The 19111-nt window shown below is 37.4% G+C and overlaps 2 protein-coding genes, 1 long non-coding RNA gene and 1 pseudogene across 3 annotated transcripts; 1 reads left to right on the forward strand and 3 right to left on the reverse strand.

Moving 5' to 3' along the window:
- Positions 1-979: 979 nt before the first annotated feature.
- On the reverse strand, positions 980-2966 carry LOC125579444. The gene is made up of 2 exons (XR_007317475.1): positions 1557-2966; positions 980-1475 (listed from the first exon to the last, which is right to left on the reverse strand). It is a non-coding gene; the product is annotated as an uncharacterized LOC125579444 (long non-coding RNA).
- A 1153-nt stretch (positions 2967-4119) lies between these two features.
- On the forward strand, positions 4120-6405 carry LOC125579286 (annotated as a pseudogene).
- Positions 6406-16067: 9662 nt separating this feature from the next.
- LOC125579287 lies at positions 16068-16616 on the reverse strand. The gene has a single exon (XM_048743277.1). The coding sequence runs from the start codon at positions 16614-16616 to the stop codon at positions 16068-16070; it is 549 nt and encodes a 182-aa protein (XP_048599234.1).
- Positions 16617-16952: 336 nt separating this feature from the next.
- On the reverse strand, positions 16953-18334 carry LOC125575387 (alpha-glucosidase 2-like). Its single transcript, XM_048743527.1, has 3 exons — positions 18261-18334; positions 18057-18156; positions 16953-17841 (listed from the first exon to the last, which is right to left on the reverse strand). Exons 1-3 carry the CDS (start codon positions 18321-18323, stop codon positions 17753-17755), a joined length of 252 nt encoding a protein of 83 aa, XP_048599484.1. The 5' UTR covers positions 18324-18334; the 3' UTR covers positions 16953-17752.
- Between the last annotated feature and the right edge of the window lie 777 nt (positions 18335-19111).

Consider the following 19111-nt stretch of genomic DNA (forward strand, 5'->3'; position numbering starts at 1 on the left):
GGTTACACGTAAGATTGGTATGGATATATCATACACAACGGCATGGAGAGGAATAAGACAAGCTGCTAATTAAGTGTGAGAAAATCCAGAATAGAGGTTTTCTTTATTATGTTTTTATTGTGTGTCATCGGATTAATAGGATTACTGGGTTGATTGTGTGTAATCAGAATAATATGATTACTGAATTTATTATGTGTAATTCGGATTACTAGGATTACTTGGTTTTAATTATGTGTAATTTGTAACTCCTATATATTGCAAGTAGTACGTATATTTAACATATATATCTAATATATTATTTATTAGTAGACTATGTATATAGTAAATAAGATTATTATAATTATTTAGATGATTATTTTCTATAGTTTTAAGAATATTTATCATTTTCCCAAAATAACTCTTTAACTTTCATGGTTGTTATGTGAATCATAAGGTTATAGTAGGAAGAACCTATAAAAATACTTATTTCTCGTTAACTGTTTATGTAATACTTTTTCTTAATGATATTCATTGTATAAAATCATTGGTTTTACTACAAAATATTTCATTTGGACACTGTTTTACTAATAAAACTTAAATTTGCCAAAGTATTACTATGTGTAAGGTAGTATTACTACTACCTTGAAGATTACTTTGAATTACTAAGTATAATTGGAATATTAAATTTATGTATATAACTGCAGCACGTTTTACATGTGTAATTGTTTTATTATTATATGTATAATTGTTTTATTATTATATGTATAATTTTTTTATTATAAGTTTATCACAAGGTATTTTACATGTGTAATCATCTCACAGTTGGGACGATCTTCCACCGTTACTACTAACAGATTTTGGCTGCCTTAAGAACTCAATCAAAGACTCCGCCTAACTAACCCATTTTACATGGGTAAATTGTCCAACTAACTCATTTTTTGCACATAATAAACCTACTAAATCCAGTGATCAAAACATGTATTTTGCAACACATACCATGTTTTTGACATCCAAAGCACAGCTTTTTATTCATGTAATAAATATCACAAACGTTTCTTTGGTTTTCCAAACATAACAACAAAAATAAAATCAACAATAAGTTTTCTCAATACTATAATTTTATGCAAAACATCATACTGTACCTAATTGATATAAAACATCAAGAAGCTCCCAACGCTTCTCTGGTCCAGGACAAGGATCCACCGAAGATAAAATATAATACCCCAAGAAGCTCTCGTCCCTTCTTTATCATTCAAACAACACTTTTTGAGTTGCAAACTCTCGAGAGCCGGGCAAGACCTCATCAACTTCTCTGGTCCAGTACAAGGATCCACCTTTCTACAAGCCGAGATTCTCAGCAGGTCTGTGGTCACAACATTTCCCAATGGCTTTAATCCCATCAAAGCTACCTTCACAACCACTAAGCTCAAGCTTCACAAGTCTCTTACACCATGTTGCTAATATCGTTAAAGTGAAACGCAGAGACTCTCAGGTTTCTATTTATAAATGAAGAACACACACACTGAATGAAATGCAAGATCCAAAAGATTAAATAAAGATCTAAGGCTTGTTCTTACACAACTTAATTGGCTTATGACTTCTCAGTTTCTTCCCTCTTCTTCCATAATTCCTTGCTCTGTTTTATCAGCTTCTTCAGCTGAAACAAAACAGACAAAAGAAGTTGTCTTTAAGCAAAAGCTTGTGATGAAAATCCAAAAGAGATGACATTGAAGGAGTTTATAGAAACAACCCCTAACGATTATGTTGACTTCTCTCTGATAGTCTTCTTTGTCTACTTCCAAGCTGTGTCTAGGCAATGAAGCAGGCCACCATTTCGGAAAATTGTTCTGAGCTCAAAGCTTGAGGGTTCTAGCTACAGAGTTATTTTTAGAAGCCTGACCAGAAGAAGCTACGGAGCTTGAAGATGAACCAATGTTATCAACAGCTACAACCACTTCCTTCCCACCAAGACTTCTATCTCTCCTAACTACCAACTTGGGTCTCCCTTGTAAACCACCCTTAAAAGCTGTTCACAAACATACAAAAATCCTAACTGAAAAACCAAACACCAATCGAAACCACACCTCCAACAAACTGCATAGTTGATTTCCTGCACGTCTAGCGAGACTAAAGTTTGCAAGTCGGAGACAGCGTCTTTCCCCGAATCGAGAAAGAGCTTGAAGCGGGAAGTAGCTAGGGGGAGATACGGTGGACGTCTAGGTTAAGATTAGACGTTGGTCTTCAGAGGAAGACGAAGTGCAGATTGTAAAAAGATTGCCGTCGCGATAAGTTGAGTCATTAGAGTTTAGATTACGGGGAGGACGAGAATGACATCGTTTTAGAATGGAGAAGGATAAAAAAGGAGCTTTGTAGAGTTCAGATTTGGTGGCGAAGAATCGCGGGGAAGATGGAGAAGAACACAAAGTGGTCATGTTTATTGTGTGATGTTTTTTTCGCTTCTGTACGATGAATTGAGTTCGTTGAAGAGGTCCGGTTTGGTTCTCTACGGTTTCGCTTCGCCGTCGCCAGAAAGAGAGGGAGAATTGGGAAGAACATGAAGAAGACGTGAAATCAGAAAAGTAAGAGAGATAGGGACGATTGAGGAGGGAACGCCGTCGTTTAGATTAGGATCCGGATTAAACCGAGTAGGGTTTGGGTCGGTCGGGTCTTTAGAGTTGGATCCTTGTAATTAAGCTATTTCATTAAGGGTTATTTCGTCTTTGACCACATTTTTTATTTAAAAAATCAAAAAAAAAATATCTATACTATTATTCGCAAAGTAAAATTTTTCAACGGAGCTCTCACGTTAAAAGTTAGAGCGGTTAATATCGTTTATACCCTTAATGAATAATAATATAAATTAATCAAAAAAATAAAAACGAATTTCAAATCTATCTTATTAAAAAAATGATTTAAAATTAATAATAAATCGTTTATACCCTTAATGAATAAATTATATAAATTAGTCGAAAATAAAAAACGAATTTAAAATATATCTGATTAAATAAGTGATTAAAATTAATAATAATAATAATAATAATGATCTAAAATATAAATAATTAAAAACGAATTTCTATTAATACTATTATATTTATATATTATATTAGATAATTGACTATCAATAAATATAATAAAATTTTCAAAAATAAATACATGTTTTAAAACATAAGATAATTCTTAGATATATTATGTTGTTATCTGAATATAATATTTTATTATAAAATTTATAATTAGATATAAAACAATTTATAGTTAAATGCTAATCATACAAATAAATATATTTCCTAAAATATATGTGAATGTTTTTAAAATTTAACAAAACAATAAGCATATATATATATATATTTTTTTTTTGTCAACCTTTATATTAAAAGCCCAAAGGGCAATTTTTGTTACAAATGGAATTCAAACCCATTACAAATGCTGAGCCCAATTAAACCCTAAATTATATGATAAGGATGAACAAGAGTAAGGCAGTTGTCCATCTACGTGCCTCCATCATCTCTTAACTGGCTCCACGTGTCACTCATGGGAAAGGATTGCCTCTTCTCCGGCAAGGTAACCGACTTGAACTCCGACGAGTCGATTCCTCCGGAACACAAAGATCGAACCCAACTTTGATTCCATTTGTATGCTTCAGTCTCTCAATCGCTGTTGCCTCTGAGACTCTCTTACTGTCTTCACTGGATGTGAACATCTTCAAGAAGCATTATCTGATTTAGGACACAGCTATTGACAGAACACTTGTCTATAGAACAAACTCTGTCTTTTCTTAAACTGTACCAAACCAAAAGCTCACTTGTAAAAACTCAAATCTTCAAATCATCCGAATACTTTGCCAAATCCATATGAAGCAAAGATTGATTTCTTCAAACTTGAAGATCAAGCATGACCAGATAAAGAAGAAGAAAATTTTAGAGACAAACAGGAATAGATAAGTTGAAATACGAGAGATGAAGTTTAACTTGAAAACTTTATTCAGCTTTAATTCAAAATAGAGAAACATTACGAGTGAAAATCGGGTCTGTTTTGATTAAAGCTTAGCACACCAAAATCGCCTAACGAAAACAAGATCGCCTACGCGAAGCAAGTTCGATACATAGATCGAAAGTATTCACAACAAAAAACAAAATAAAAAAGATGGTAACCGGTGGAAAGACCACCGGTCACCTACGAGATTCTTTGATTTAGAAACTTTGGTAGAGAGAAGGTAGAGCAAGTTAGAGAGAGGTTTAATAAGCATATATATATATTTTGATGAAACTAATGAATATATATTAATATATTTTGTTTATACGTTATATTTGATAATTGATTATAAGTAAATATAATAAAATTCTCAAAAATAAAATATATTTTTAAAACATAAGATAATTTTTTAATATGTTGTAGTTTATCTGAAATAATATTTTTTATTATAAAATATAAAGTTTAATGTTTGATTTATCTTTTTAAAAACATAATTAATAATTTATTATGTTGGTTTTGATTTAATAGTTATAAACAAATAAATATTTATAAGAACACTATGTCCGCATGTGCAGGCAGAACACTTAGTATTATATTAAAGGGAGAAATAAGAATTTTTGAAGAGAGGCAGGGGCATAATATTGAGTTAATCTCCCCCTACCGCCGATAACGGACTTCTCCTTCCTCAGATCATATACTCCAGCGTTGTTTTTTACAGCAAGCTAAAGAATAAAGATCGTGGCTTTGATGAATCTGAAGCTGATGAGAATCGAGGCAGAAGAAAGACAAGGACTTTGAGAATTTCGTGGGGTTGCAGCTTGGTGGTGGATATCGTGACAAAGGACCTCCAAGCGAAGTCGTTGGTTCGTTTTCTCTCCTCGATTCTTATTGTTGCTCTGCTCATGTTATCAAAGCTAAAAACTTTATTAAACAAAGTTCTCAGCTTTGAATGTGAATGAACTGTTTCGTGCTTATTAGAGTTCTCTTGTTTTGAAGAATCAGTCTCTTAGCCCTTTTGATAGATTCATCTTCGGGTTGGAAGTTTTGTGACAGTAGTTTAACTTAAAAAGGTACAAACTTTATGACTTTTCTCCGTTATGACAAGGTTTCTTTGTCGGTTATATAACAGAAGTTGCAACCTTTCTCCATGCTTGTGAGGGTGATGCTGTGTCCAAGAGAAGATCCCTTACTTCAATGCCCCGATCTACCTGCAAAACAAGATTCAGATTGGGAAAGTAGATGAGATCTTTGGTCCCATTAATGAATCTGTATGTTTTTCACTCTCTATGAGGCTGTCTTCTATCACTAGTCTACTTACTAATGCTAAAAGTATTTGATTCCTTTTTTCAGCTGATGGAAGGTATCGTAGCTACCTCATATGCTGAAGGGGACAAGTTCTACATCGACCCTGCAAAGCTATTACCTCTAGCAAGATTCCTTCCTCAACCAAAGTAAGCTTTCTATCCGGCCGCGTATGGATGTATGATCTTATCGGTTAGTTAGTGATGGGTTTGGAGTTGCTGTTTGGATCTTGAGCTAAAAGACTTGATCTTTATGCCAACTTGTTCAGTGATGAGCTCAGATTTATAATAGATACAATCTAAAGTTTTGGTTTTTATGTTTGTTCTTATGTGGTGGAGAATGAAAGTCGTTGACTTTGTTACTAATGATGTTGCTTGCAGGTCATGTGAACCACTCGATTTTCTGGAAGAATCTTGCGCCTGTCAAGGTGTGAGCTTGTGTTTTTTCTTTCTGTTTCTTCCATTTGATTGGTCTGTGACCCTGTGTGCGTAATGGTTTGTGGTTTGAATGTATAGCAGGAAGGTGGTGGAGAGCCACCAAAGGGATCTCTTGGTGGAGCTATTGACACTCACTTTGGCTCTCTTAAAGTTTTGGTGAAGAAGATGAGTGCTGAAGGTGCTGCTCTGCAAGGCTCAGGATGGGTGGTTAGTACTCTCGTTCCATTCACTTTTTGTTGGTTTTGTTGCAATGCTTGTAATCGTGGTGGCTTTGATTGATTCAGTGGCTCGGTTTAGACAAATAGCCTAAGAAGCTTGTGGTTGACACTTGACACAACCGCCAATCAGGATGATGATAAAGCCGCCATTTTAGTTCCCTCACTGCTCTGCTCTGACTTGTTCGTCTTTGTGTTTCATTGTTCACCTCTTCTTCCAGACAAGACCTTGACAAGGTTCGTTATTAATACTTAGCTTGTATGTTTTTTATAGTGTGATCTGGACAAGGAGTTCTAGTTTTGCTGTTGACAGGTTAGTTAGATCACTTCTTTTTCACTTCTCTGTTACCTAATCTTGGGAGTCATCTACGTTCTTTGTCACTTCTTTTTTTTTTAATTTATAAATACTTTGCTACTCAGCTCTTGTGTTTAATAATCGAGTCTGCAATTGTAAACAGTTAACTTATATGCACGTTGGCATGTTATAGCACCCGAGTTCTCTAGTTCATTTGTGAGATTATGGAATGATTAAACATTTGCTATATTTTAAACAAGTGTTATATTTTAAACAAGTGATATATTAAACAAGTGCTATATTTGTGAGATTATGGAATGATTAAACATTCGATAGCACAGGATGAAGATGATGAACAACCCAGTAAATTAACACCTATTGCTAATTCAAGAGCATTGAAGAAAAATAACAGGAAAAGAAACAGAACACACACAAGAGAACTAAGTTTCTCACCCTTAAACTCAACTCACTCGTTTTAGGATGAGTCTCACAAACGAGCTCTCATTCTTATAGAAATGGAAATATTACAGAGTTTCTTAAATCAGGTAATAGAAACTCTAGTAGAAAAAGTAGGACATATGCCTTATTTTATTTCGGAAACGTGAGCCGGGTTTGATAGCCAAGAGCGCTTTTAAAGACGAGGGTAGTCCTCGGTCATGATCAAGAGGATAAGTGCAGACCATCCAGTGAAGTTACGTCCACCTTCTCCAGTTCCTTTTGTTTGATCATAACGTTCCCAGATGTATCTCGTCTTGTCATATTCCCCAACCACGTTACTATACATATCAACAACACATATAGATAAGGCCATATATATTTACACATCGACAAATATTTTGTCTTAAATTGATTAGTCTTAAAAACTGACTAGTATGCATATATACCTTATCAAATTGTTCCTTAGTTTCACATAAATATCTCTTGCCTTGTCGCGCTGTACGGTCCTTCCACTGCAAGGTAATTTTTGAATGGGTATATAAAAGGTTTTTCTTGTGAACTGAAAAAAAAACTTAATGTACCTGAAGAGTAATGTTTGAGGGAGGCAAGAATCATGTAGTTCATATTCATCCATATGGGACCTCTCCAACATGGTGGTTGGTTCATCAGAGCGTTCGGTGTCATGTACAAAGAGCTGCATTGAAGATTTGATAATAACAAAGCTATGAATCTGCTTTATTCTGGTTTTGTTTCACCAAACCACCAAAGAGGCTTGAGTAATGAGAGAGCTTGGTATCAATTAAAGACTCACCTGGTCTTGGCAAGTGAAAGAAGTCCGTAGTCACTACATGCCAGTTCGTTACTCGAAATGAGATCAAGCTGTTGCTCGAGGATTTCAGAATGCTTCACCAAGCCCAAAGACAGTGAAATTTTAGGTATTTCTTCCTTAAAGATAAATATAGATATTGATGAACAATATATAACTCACAGGTGGGATGATTTTAGACATGAAGGGAAATAAGCTGGCATAACCAACGTGAGGAACCTTTTTTAGCTCTGGCTCCTCATCTGTCACCCTTATCCCTCTCCCAAATTCGATGACTAACCGAACCTGGTGAATCAAATATATAATAAATCTTCATATTTAGTTTTCTATCATGAAAGTTTCTGTTATATAAATATATAGGATTCTCTATGGGGTGATTCATACAAGATTTTTTTACCTTTTCTGTGTGATTGCCGAAGTCAAGGTAAGTCTTGTGATCACGGTCATAGTGCATCTATTAAAAGGAATTAGATGTGAAGGTGGTTCGAAGAAAAAGTTATATATAAGTGACATTTTCTTAGGAAATAATAAGAAAGTAAATGTTAGAACCTTGATGTATATTGATTACGTAACCTCCCAACCTCCCTCTCTTAGCCTCTACAGCTCAGAGAACTAAGCCAATTACAATCTTACTCTCTGATCGAGAAGCAAGCCTCAGACTATCCAACTCACTAACTAACTTTATTCCTCTTGGGTTCCTTTATATACTTCAGGCCCCAAGCACAATACCCCATTCACTTAAGCGACTCGTAACAAACTAATGCCACGTCATTCTGTTTCCTCCAAGTCTTCTTCAATCCTCTGCTCTTCTCTCCTCTCTTCCTCCTTTCTCTTCCTCACGTAAACCCTCCTTAGCATATCAGTAAACCTTATTCAGATCATCGAAATCTGAAAGCTGATGGACAATTGAGCTGTAATCTTCCTCCTGCAGCATTCAATTGTTTTAAGGTCAAAAATCATGTGACCATTAGAGAATATGTAGTCTATGTTATTAAATATAACCGTTTTTTTTCTCTGTAGAAAAGTTGTGATGAACTTCATGCAATCTGCTGCAAGATAGATCCAACATCTGAGGTCAACATGCATCTCACCGTCACTTGGGTGCGAAGCCCGAGGATAATCATCCATGCCCGAGGCGACAGTCTGCAGGAATTTGTGAAAGAGCTAATTAAAGCAACATATGTAAAGAATCCCACATTGAAGGACCTCGAGTATATAAGATATGCACAAGTTCATTCAGTTTCAATGAAACTTCATATTTTTCACTAAAAATCAAGAAACATTACACGAGGGTTTAGTTCTTGATCTGTTGTACTGTCTCTGCCACGCCAATAGAAACTTCCCTCCTTCTTCCCTGGTCATAAGGAACACCATATCGATTAGGTTAAACAGTTGACATCTGAAGCTAATATATAATAATAAATGCTAGACCCTTGCTTTATTAGCTTATCTTTAGATGCAATAGGTTTTGATTCTTCAAAATCAAATGTATCTCATGTATCATTATTCATTAATGAAAATTCACATACTTATCAAAAAAAAATAGTAAATGCTAGAAACACGTAACACAAAAATTTAAATGCGTCCATGTTATTTTACCTTTTTGGGAAGTGTATAACCACTGGAACCATGCTTCTAGCCGTGCAAAAGCCCTCTCTAGGAACGACACGTTTTCTGCGCTTTCTTCGTCGTTAAATTTCTTTTCGTCTATCCCAATTATCAGATCTTCGAAAAAGAGTAAGAAAAAAAACAAGCAAATGTCAACATGGAGTTTGATTCAATCTTGAAACCTTGTTCTCATCCTCTCAAACGGGAAGCATCTCAGCTAGGTGGAACACTATCAATCTTGGTGAAATATTAAGTTTGTTTAAGGAACAGAATGAAATCAATAACATAAGAAAAACTCATTACCACTGTTGGGGGTGGATTTACATCCTCCCTCAAAGTCTATTAGACATTGAATTAGGTTTTTTTTTTTTAAACACTGACATTAAATTAGGCTATATTGCTAGAAAGTCTTAGGCTTCATCTTTCTATAAATAAGGAGCTACCTCCTTCTTAGAAAGGATCTCTTCTTCTCCATTGTTAGACCTAACACTTCACACAAAGAGTTTATTGATTCTTAGATTTATTTACACTTGTAATCATACATGTAATACAATCTTTGATCTATAAATTCTTTTTGATGTTCATTTTCTATTTGATTTCTATGTTGATTTCTCTTAAGCCTCAAGAATTTAAGAAATAGATTTCTTAAATTCTTTATTGTTATGAATCCAACATAAACACCATTTTTGGATCAAACAGTTGGCAGAACCCCAAAAATTATCAACAACGTCGTCTTGTTTCTTCACCAACACACGGGTTTTGTTCGACGGAGCAAGAGATATGGATCATAACAGGTCAAAGTTTGAAGCTTTCTTGAACCAACATGAAAGCTTTGCTTTTGATGTACCTACCAAACCAAAGAGCCAAAGATCCTCAGAGGGCTTGTCGTCTCGTCTCTTCGCTCGTAAAGAATCCGTGGTGCTGCTTCAGTCTCGATCCGCCGGTGAAGCTTCTGGAATCCGCCGGTGAAGTTGGCTCTGAGACACGACCAGACAGAGCTCGTCCACATAAGACCGAAAGTCTCAGCCTTTGAGCCTTTGCAGGAGAGAGAGCTGCGACTTTGACGAGTCCACTTGCTGTTGCGGCGTTGATGACTTGAGCTCAGCTCACGTCCTTGCCGGTACAGTCGTTCGTTGGGGACTAGAGAACTTCAGAGGTACAAGCTTTCTATCCGAAAGGAGACCTCTCTTGTGGGATTTGAATCGAACACTTGGTGGGTTAGTAACAAGATGAAAGCAACAATGGCCGTTCCTCTCTTTACCGACTTCAACCTCGACCTTTCCGACAAAGATCACGAACTCGTCAACTTCGAAGACTTCTGGTTGTGACCGTGAGAAACAATCAATCATCTTATCACGGCTTTACCTCTTCACGAAGGTTCGACCGGTGAAGTTCATGATCTCCACTTGACACGACAGCAACCAGCCCAGAAGCTTCACGACCCGTTCGAGGGAGAGTAGATCTTCGGAACAGGAAGCGTTGAGACATACGGACCTCTCGTCGAGAGCCCTTGCTTCCACGCCATTTTCGTTGTCATGGATATGATGAAGAAGCGCAGGACATGTCCCTTTGTCGATGTGATGCTTGAGATGGCTAGTACCAGTCTGCAGTAGCGAGTGCTATCTCTTCCTTGCGACGAGACCACCGTAGCAAGCTCTGTCTTTCCCTTGCGAAAAGATCGCAGTGTCCCGAGAAGCAAATATGTGACCTGTGTCGAGGATGACAAGCTCAGATGATGACATCTGATTTCTGCGACATGATCTCGGCCACATGAGAGGTGGAGATGATGACTCTTCCGCAAGCTCCGAGATGAGAACAAGCTCAAGCTCAAGCTCAGTCGCGATCTCTAGAGCAGTTCAAAGGTTTGAGGACGCCAACACCGAGAAGCCCAAACTGGACGTCACAAACAGAGCTCGGATCTTATCTTGGAGTAAAAGAGCTTTGGTGAAGGTGTTATGGTATCAACCTCTTGATTCTATTTCAAGAGAGCTCTCCCAAAAGACATGACCACAACATCGGGCTCACCTAGAAACAACTCTCCTCCACGCCAAAGATAAGTTATTCTTATTAAATCATCACATGCTTTAGTCACTTTTTAAATAAGTGTCACAGTTGACATTGTGGCTTTGGTTGAAATTATTAAACAACTTACTCTCATATAATTTTTATGAGATGACTTCGTGTTATTGCTTTGCTGTTGGTAGTCTATGATATTAATAAGTTGACATTTATTATATCATCATGCACAACTCACTAGCACTAAGTAAAATCAAGTTCAATCGGTTGATTATTAATTATGCAACTGTTCGTTATTTCTCTTGGTTTATATTGATCTAATCATGATCATGGTTTTCTTGAGCCAGAGATCGCTGAGCCAAAAGGAAAAGAGAATCAACAAGCGGTTGCCACCATCATATCCTCATGCTTCGAAGGACTGCCCTCACCTACGAGCTTCTCGGAAGCGGCATAAGCCGGCACATTTCTCAGCATCATCATAGCCTGACGAGCATACACACCAACTACTTGTTCGGCACACACGATCTCAACACGAGACTTCGGATCGACAATGGTTCGGTAAACGCGTACTTTAGGCACAAGTTTAAATTCAACTTGCTTTTTATTAGGCACGAATTTGCATTAGACTCGTTTATTGTTAGACACGAGTTTACAAAAACTCGTCTTTGACTAGGCATGAGTTTACAGAAACTCTCCTTTTACTAGGCACGAGTTCTCAGTAAATTCGCCTCTGTCTTAGCATGAGTCAAGTAAACTCGTCTTTCGCTAAGCACGAGTTTAAAGCAAACTTGCTTTTTACTAGGCACAAGTTCGAAATAAACTCGCCTAAACCGTCATAGGCATGAATGTGTCTAGTTCATTGTCTAATAAACCCTATTCGTAAACTTCACAGAGATCGATTTCATCTCTCTCAACGAACTTGGGGGGCTTACTGTTGGGGGTGTATTTACATCCTCCCTCAAGGCCTATTAGACATTGAATTAGGTCTATATTGCTAAAAAGCCCTAGGCTTCATCTTTCTATAAATAAGGAGCTACCTCCTTCTTAGGAAGGATCTCTTCTTCCCCATTTTTAGACCTAACACTTCATACAAAGAGTTTATTGATTCTTAGATTTATTTACACTTGTAATCATACATGTAATACAATCTTTGATCTATAAATTCTTTTTGATGTTCATTTTCTATTTGATTTCTATGTTAATTTCTCTTAAGCCTCAAGAATTTAAGAAATAGATTTTTTAAATTCTTTATTGTTATGAATCCAACATAAACACCATTTTTTGATCAAACAACCACATAACACCAAAAGTAGTGTAGGTGGATTGACAACATCCGGGTACTGAACGTGGTCGTGCTTAATCTTATTGCAGTTAGAAACTCTTGTTATTAGATATACATACTGATAAGTAAATAGAAACATTATTGATAAGCAGTATATATATAACAACCTTAGAGCTTCAAGGCCCAATATCTGCTCACGTGGAATCCATCCTTCCACGTTCATTAGGTCTAACCAGTGTCCAACAATGTCCAAGGTTATGCGGAAATCCCAACGCCTAAATCAACCTCACACATGAGCACTTCACAGGATGATTTAGAAGACTTTATTAAGATATTTTAGTCATGATATCAACGAACCAGATCAACATTTGATGGAAACCTTCATCCGACAATTGTCCCCATGGAAGTTTGGATCGGCATGGAACTGATGTGTACAGCTCAGCTGGCCAATAGTGCAAGAAATGATGCTTACTTTTATGGTAATATACTTTTGATTGACCATAGAGGTAACCAATGCCTCCCATATAATCTCAAGGATTGTATAAGAACACAATATAAAGAACTCTCTTTATTAGCTTAAGAACTTTCTCAAAACTTAAGCTCCACACAATCTCTCAAACTCTTCATATCTATGCAACACTCTTGCATCTTATATATAGATGTTATTTCCTAAACTCTTAGGACTAACTTTTCTAAACTCTTAGGAATTAACTTTCCTAAACTCTTAGGAATTAACTTATTCTAATCCTTACTCAAAATAAGAAAGATGTAACTTAGATCCTAAGTTAACCATGTTTATCTCTAACATTCTCCCCTTTAAACTTGAAGTTAACTTCTTCAATATCTTGAACTCCTACAAGCTCTTTCATTTCTCTAAACTTGATTCTTCCTAAAGCTTTAGTTAGAATGTCAGCCTTCTGTTCTGTTCCTGGAATGTGCTGGACGTCAACCTGCTCATTCTCGATACATTCACGGATGAAGTGATAGCGTTTATGTATATGCTTACTACGACCATGAAAAACCGGGTTCCTTGTAAGCGCTATTGCTGATTTGTTATCCAAACGAATCACAACTCTTTCTCTTGTCTCCTTGGTGATCTCTTCCAACAGTTCTTGAAGCCATATGGCTTGTTTTGCAGCTTCTGTAGCGGCCATGAATTCAGCTTCACATGATAAAAGAGCCACAGTCTCTTGTTTCTGAGAGCACCAAGTGATTGGACACTTCTTTAAGTAAAATATGTGTCATGTGGTGCTTCTACCATCATCCTCGTCTATATTGTGGCTTGAGTCGCTAAATCCTTCCAGTCTTAATGCGTTTGTGCGTTCGTACACGAGACCCAGCTTCGACGATCCTTTCAAGTACCTCAAGACTTGCTTAAGAGCTGCTCCATGAGACGTCTTAGGACCATGCATGTACCTGCTCAAAAGGCATACGCTAAAAGCAAGATCGGGGTGTGTGTGTGTAACAGATAGCGTAGACACCCTATCTTTCTCCTATAATCCTTCTCATCTATGCTTTCTTCTTTATCTGCTTTTGAGACCTTTAAGCCAGACTCCATTGGTGTCTGGACTGCATTACATTCTTCCATACCGGTTTCAGACAAGATCTTCTTAGCATATCATTCCTGACTCAATGTTATTCTTCCACGTTCTTTATTCACTTCGATACCAAGATAGTATGTTAACAATCCGAGATCACTCATCTCAAAGTTACTTGACATCTCTCTCTTGAACTCATGTATCATACTTTGCTTTGATCCCATGATTAGTAAGTCGTCAACATACACAGCTACTAGGAGAAGATGATTTTTCTCTTCCTTGCGATACAAGGAAGGTTCCTTTGAACATCTCTTGAAGTTTAATTTCTCTAAGACTTTATTCAGCTTCTCGTTCAAGGCTCTTGGGGCTTGTCTTAGGCCGTACAGAGCTTTATTAAGTTTGTATACTTTCTCTTCGTGACCTCTAACTTCAAAGCCTTCAGGTTGACTTACGTATAAAACTTCTTTTAATTCTCCGTGGAGGAAAGCGGTTTTGACGTCTAGGTGATGGATCTCCCATTCGTTTGAGGCAGCTAGAGCAATAAGAAACCTCACGGTCTCAATCTTGGCAACTGGTGCAAAGACTTCTTCAAAATTGATACCGTGACGTTGAATATAACCTTTAGCCACCAGCCTTGACTTGTACTTATTTATGCTCCCATCTGCATTCCGTTTTATCTTAAAGATCCATTTTAATCCAATTGGTTTAGCTCCTGGAGGTAAGTCAACGAGATCCCAAGTTTTATTCTTCACAATCGATGAGATTTCTTCTTCACAGGCTTCACGCCATACCTTCTCCTCCATTGCATCTCTGAAATTCCATGGTTCTTGATCAAGAAGAAGCAAGAGGCGTTCTCCTTCTACTTCGGCAAGGTAGATGTAGTCATCGAGATAACCAGGTTTCTTTGAGATTCTAGTTGATCTTCGTACTTGAAACTGCTATGTTTGCTCTTCATCATGATGATCGCTGTCACCATCCTCGACTGTATCATCTTCTTCATGAGTGTTATCGGCCTGGTTGTCAATAGTAGACTCGTTATCTTCTTCCTCTTGTTGATTCACATGATCTCCAAGTGAAATTTTAAACATTTCGGGCTTCTCTATTACTACACGATCCGTCTTGTTCCATTCCCAAGATTTGTTTTCATTAAAGACCACGTCCCTGCTCACTACTATTCTCTGGCGTGTGGGATCAAATAGTCTATATGCCTTAAAGCCTCGCTCGGTTCCAAGGTGCACGAGAGTATGAGACCTATTATCGAGTTTTTTTAAGTTTGTCGCCTCTGTTTTTGCATAAGCAACACATCCAAATACTCTTAAGTGAATGATGTTTGGTTTTCTCCCTTTAAAAACTTCATACGGCGTCTGTGAGATCAGGGTCTTGGTTGCTATACGATTTATCAAGTAAGTTGAGTGCCTCACAGCTTCTCCCCAAAGGTAATTTGGTACGTCCATGTACTTCAAAATGCTTCTTGTCATCTCTAATAGGGTTCTATTTCGCCTTTCTACCACTCCGTTCTGCTGTGGTGTATAAGGAGCCGTTAAGTGACGTTGTATACCTGATTCTTCGCAGAACTTTTGAAACTCCAAGCTTGTGAACTCTCCACCTCTGTCTGTCCTCAGCGTCTTGATGGGTGTACCAGTTTCTCGTTCAACTAATGCCTTGAATCGTTTGAATTTTTCGAACGCTTCTCCCTTTTCCTTTAACGTAATAGACCACATATAGCGTGAGTAGTCATCTATGAGAACGAATATGTATCTGTTTCTCCCTATGGTAGATGGTGTAATCGGTCCGCAGAGATCTCCATGAATGAGTTCTAGTATCTCGGAGGCTCGATACGATGTAGCTGCTGGGAAAGAGTGTCTTGTTTGCTTTGCACGCAGACAAGAATCACATGTTTCTTTCTCGACTTTGAGCTTGGGAATTCCTATCACAAGTTCTTTTCCTATCATGGCTTTCATAGCATCAGTTCCGAGATGACCTAGATGAGCATGCCATCGTGAGGCTTCGCTTTGAGTTTGAAGTTGTAGGCACGTTGGTTCTTCTATTTCCATTGCAACTTTATATAAACGGTTCCTTGATCTTGATGCCTTGACTATCAAGTTACCATCTTTGTCACGGAGTGTAAGATAGTTTTCTCGCATTCGTACATCGCATCCTGATTATGTGGCTTGAACGAGGCTTATGATATTGCTTTTGAGTTTTGGAATGTAGTAGACATCTGCAAGGATCTTTCTCTCTCCGTTGGGAGTGATAAACAGAACGGCTCCCTTTCCCTTGATGTCTATTCTCGAATCATCTCTGAAACGGACCTTCCCGGTAATCATGTTGTCAATAGTCCTGAAGAAGCTGCGGTTTCCTGTCATATGGTTAGATGCTCCATTGTCTAAGTACCATATCTTATCTCCATCAGTACTAGACTCAAGATCTTTAGGTTTCACGTTCCGTTTGTTGAGAAATACAACCTCATGCATTAAAAGTCCATCAGCTTCGTGAGTTTCATCTCCATCTTTGCTCTCGGTTGTCTCTTGTAGCTTGAGAAGTCTATCTGAAACATGTGATGTTTGTTTTATCTCTACTGTCCCAATAAGATCTTCCGTGCCCTCTTCCTCTGCCGTAGTAGCGGTTACTTCGACCGCGACCTCTGTATCCTCCATCTCCTCTGTGTCCTCCGTCTCCTCTATATCCTCCATTTCCTCTATTTCCTCCATCTCGGTAATTTTGAGATTATGTGTTGCTGTACATGAGTTTGCTCTGATTTTCTTGTGTATCTTCTTCTTCTTCTTCCGCCATGATACGCTCCTCGTATGCTTTTAAACGTCCCACAACGTCTTCAAAACTCGCGGTGTTTAAGTCCAAGAGTTGTTCAAGTGAAGCAACTATATGAATGTACTTCTTGCGTGGCAACCCTTGAAGGAACTTCTTTACAAGTTTTGCTTCATTCATACTTTCACCCAGTGCGGCGGATTTTGAAGATATCTCTGTTAACTTGCCCACGAAGTCATCAATCTTATCAGTTTCTTTCATCTTTAGCCGTTCGAACTCAGTCATCAAGGTCTGTAGTCTTGCTTCACGAACCTTATCTGCTCCTACATGTCGGGTCTTGATCGCATCCCAAACCTTCTTTGCGGTATCAAGTGCTCCAACTTGTAGGATCTCTCCGGAATAGATTGAAAGAGAAGAGCTGTCGCCAAGTCATTCTTGTCTCCTTCTATTGAGTCGCTCTCGACCACTTCCCAAACTTTATGAACCCTAAGCAGCATCTTCAACCGTATCGCCCATACGATGTAATTCGTTGTTGTTAACATCGGACACTTTATGGATGAACCTCCATCCTTCTTGGTTGTCGTCGTTACCAAGTCATCCATGATTCTTGATCAAACTCTTGATCGACTTTTGAACCTGGCTCTGATACCAAATATAATCTCAAGGATTGTATAAGAACACAATATAAAGAACTCTCTTTATTAGCTTAAGAACTTTCTCAAAACTTAAGCTCTCACACAATCTCTCAAACTCTTCATATCTATGCAACACTCTTGCATCTTATATAGAGATGTTATTTCCTAAATTCTTAGGAACTAACTTTCCTAAACTCTTAGGAATTAACTTTCCTAAACTCTTAGGAATTAACTTATTCTAATCCTTACTCAAAATAGGATAGATGTTACTTAGATCCTAAGTTAACTTCATGTTTATCTCTAACATCCCAGCATGTTCCCAATTGCAGCTTTACCAACGTCCAAAGTTTTAGCGTCAATCTAGAATCACATGATCACAGAGATTGGCATATTTACACTAAATCATTGACTATATAACGCTAGCGCTAAGAAACTTATGAGTAGAATCAAACCTCTTCAGAAAGGTTGAAGCATTCCCTGAATTTTTCATCAAATGCTACATGTTTCTCTGCAAGTAGAGTAGTGAGTTGCGAACCTACATGGATTGAAAATGGAAAGTTAGGAAAATGCACCGGATAATTAATATCATTACTATAGGTAATCAAAATAGATATGCATAATAATATACAAGTGCACACAACAAAATTAAAATGATTATGCAAAAGTTTATTGTGTTTAGGAAAATGTCATCAATCAATCCATCACTATCATAACATCAATATATGCTCGAAGGTGCCAGGCTTGAAAAACCTGTAAGAGTGTTTGTACGATCCTCCATATCGGCAGTTTTTTCATCTATCCCAGATATGAAGGCAATATCTATAGTAGAGAACTGGCTCATAGTGGAAATCTGCATGGCAACAGATAAATCATAGGATCCATATGAGTAAATGTGGGATGGTGGTTTTATTCTTAAATAACCATGTATATATATCTTGATAAAGACTGTTTTACCTGAAAAACATAAACGTTGGAATCATCCTCCGCAGTGTCAGAGAGTTTAACTTGCCCAAACATATTTTCCTGAAAATATACAAGCCGAGAGGCATGTAAGCACATGTGGTCTTTACAATAGTATATATATATGAAAGACCTGCAAAATTGAGAATATCACTAACAGTCAGGTTTTTCTGAACAAGATCAGATAGATTGACAGAGTTGGACGTCTTGAACCCGCAATAATGACTTACGAGACCAGGAGTCTGCAAATAAGGAGAAGCTAAAACAGTTAGAACACCATGTTTCCAGCGAAGGAAGTAACTAGAATCCTATGATCTCTGAAGACCACTACAAATTAAAGAAAAAGCTACCTCTGACTTTAAGTGCAACTGCCAGTTTCCTACATCTACTTTTCGGTTCCGGTAAAGTGGCAAAGTTAGAACTTTACCGGATTCGGGTCGGGTCCTTTCGGATCCGGATCTTCGGATCTAAGAGTTTAGGACCCGATAGGGTAATTTCAAATTTCCAGGTCGGTTCGGGTCGTACCGGGTCCGGGTCGTACCGGGTCGGGTCGGGTCTTAGATAGTTAGACCAATTCGGGTAACTAGAATTTATCAGTTCGGATTCGGTTCGGGTTCGATTTAAAAAAGACCTAAAAATACAAAAAAAATATCTGAAAAATATTTATATATCCAAAAATATTTGAAATTTTATTCAAAATTTGTGTGTTTTATTATATTAAAATATGTATATATATTAAACTATTCGAGATACAACAACAATTCGTTGTCTTCTAGTGGTTGACCCCCATGTTCTCTAGATGAATAACCCGTTTTCGTTTCCCTCTTGATGCATTTTATTTAATT

Source organism: Brassica napus, chromosome A10 (assembly GCF_020379485.1).
Source record: "Brassica napus cultivar Da-Ae chromosome A10, Da-Ae, whole genome shotgun sequence".
Lineage (NCBI taxonomy): Eukaryota > Viridiplantae > Streptophyta > Magnoliopsida > Brassicales > Brassicaceae > Brassica > Brassica napus.

What these genes read in the sequence shown, in the direction of transcription:
- LOC125575387 (XM_048743527.1), bottom strand. Translation starts at nt 18,323, where the DNA reads ATGTTTGGGCAAGTTAAACTCTCTGACACTGCGGAGGATGATTCCAAC. An exon ending in CCAACGTTTATGTTTTTCAG is followed by an intron (nt 18,157 to 18,260) that starts GTAAAACAGTCT and finishes GTTGCCATGCAG; the next exon opens with ATTTCCACTATGAGCCAGTT. An exon ending in TCGTACAAACACTCTTACAG is followed by an intron (nt 17,842 to 18,056) that starts GTTTTTCAAGCC and finishes CAATCCATGTAG; the next exon opens with GTTCGCAACTCACTACTCTA.
- LOC125579287 (XM_048743277.1), bottom strand. Translation starts at nt 16,616, where the DNA reads ATGGAGGAAATAGAGGAAATGGAGGATATAGAGGAGACGGAGGACACA.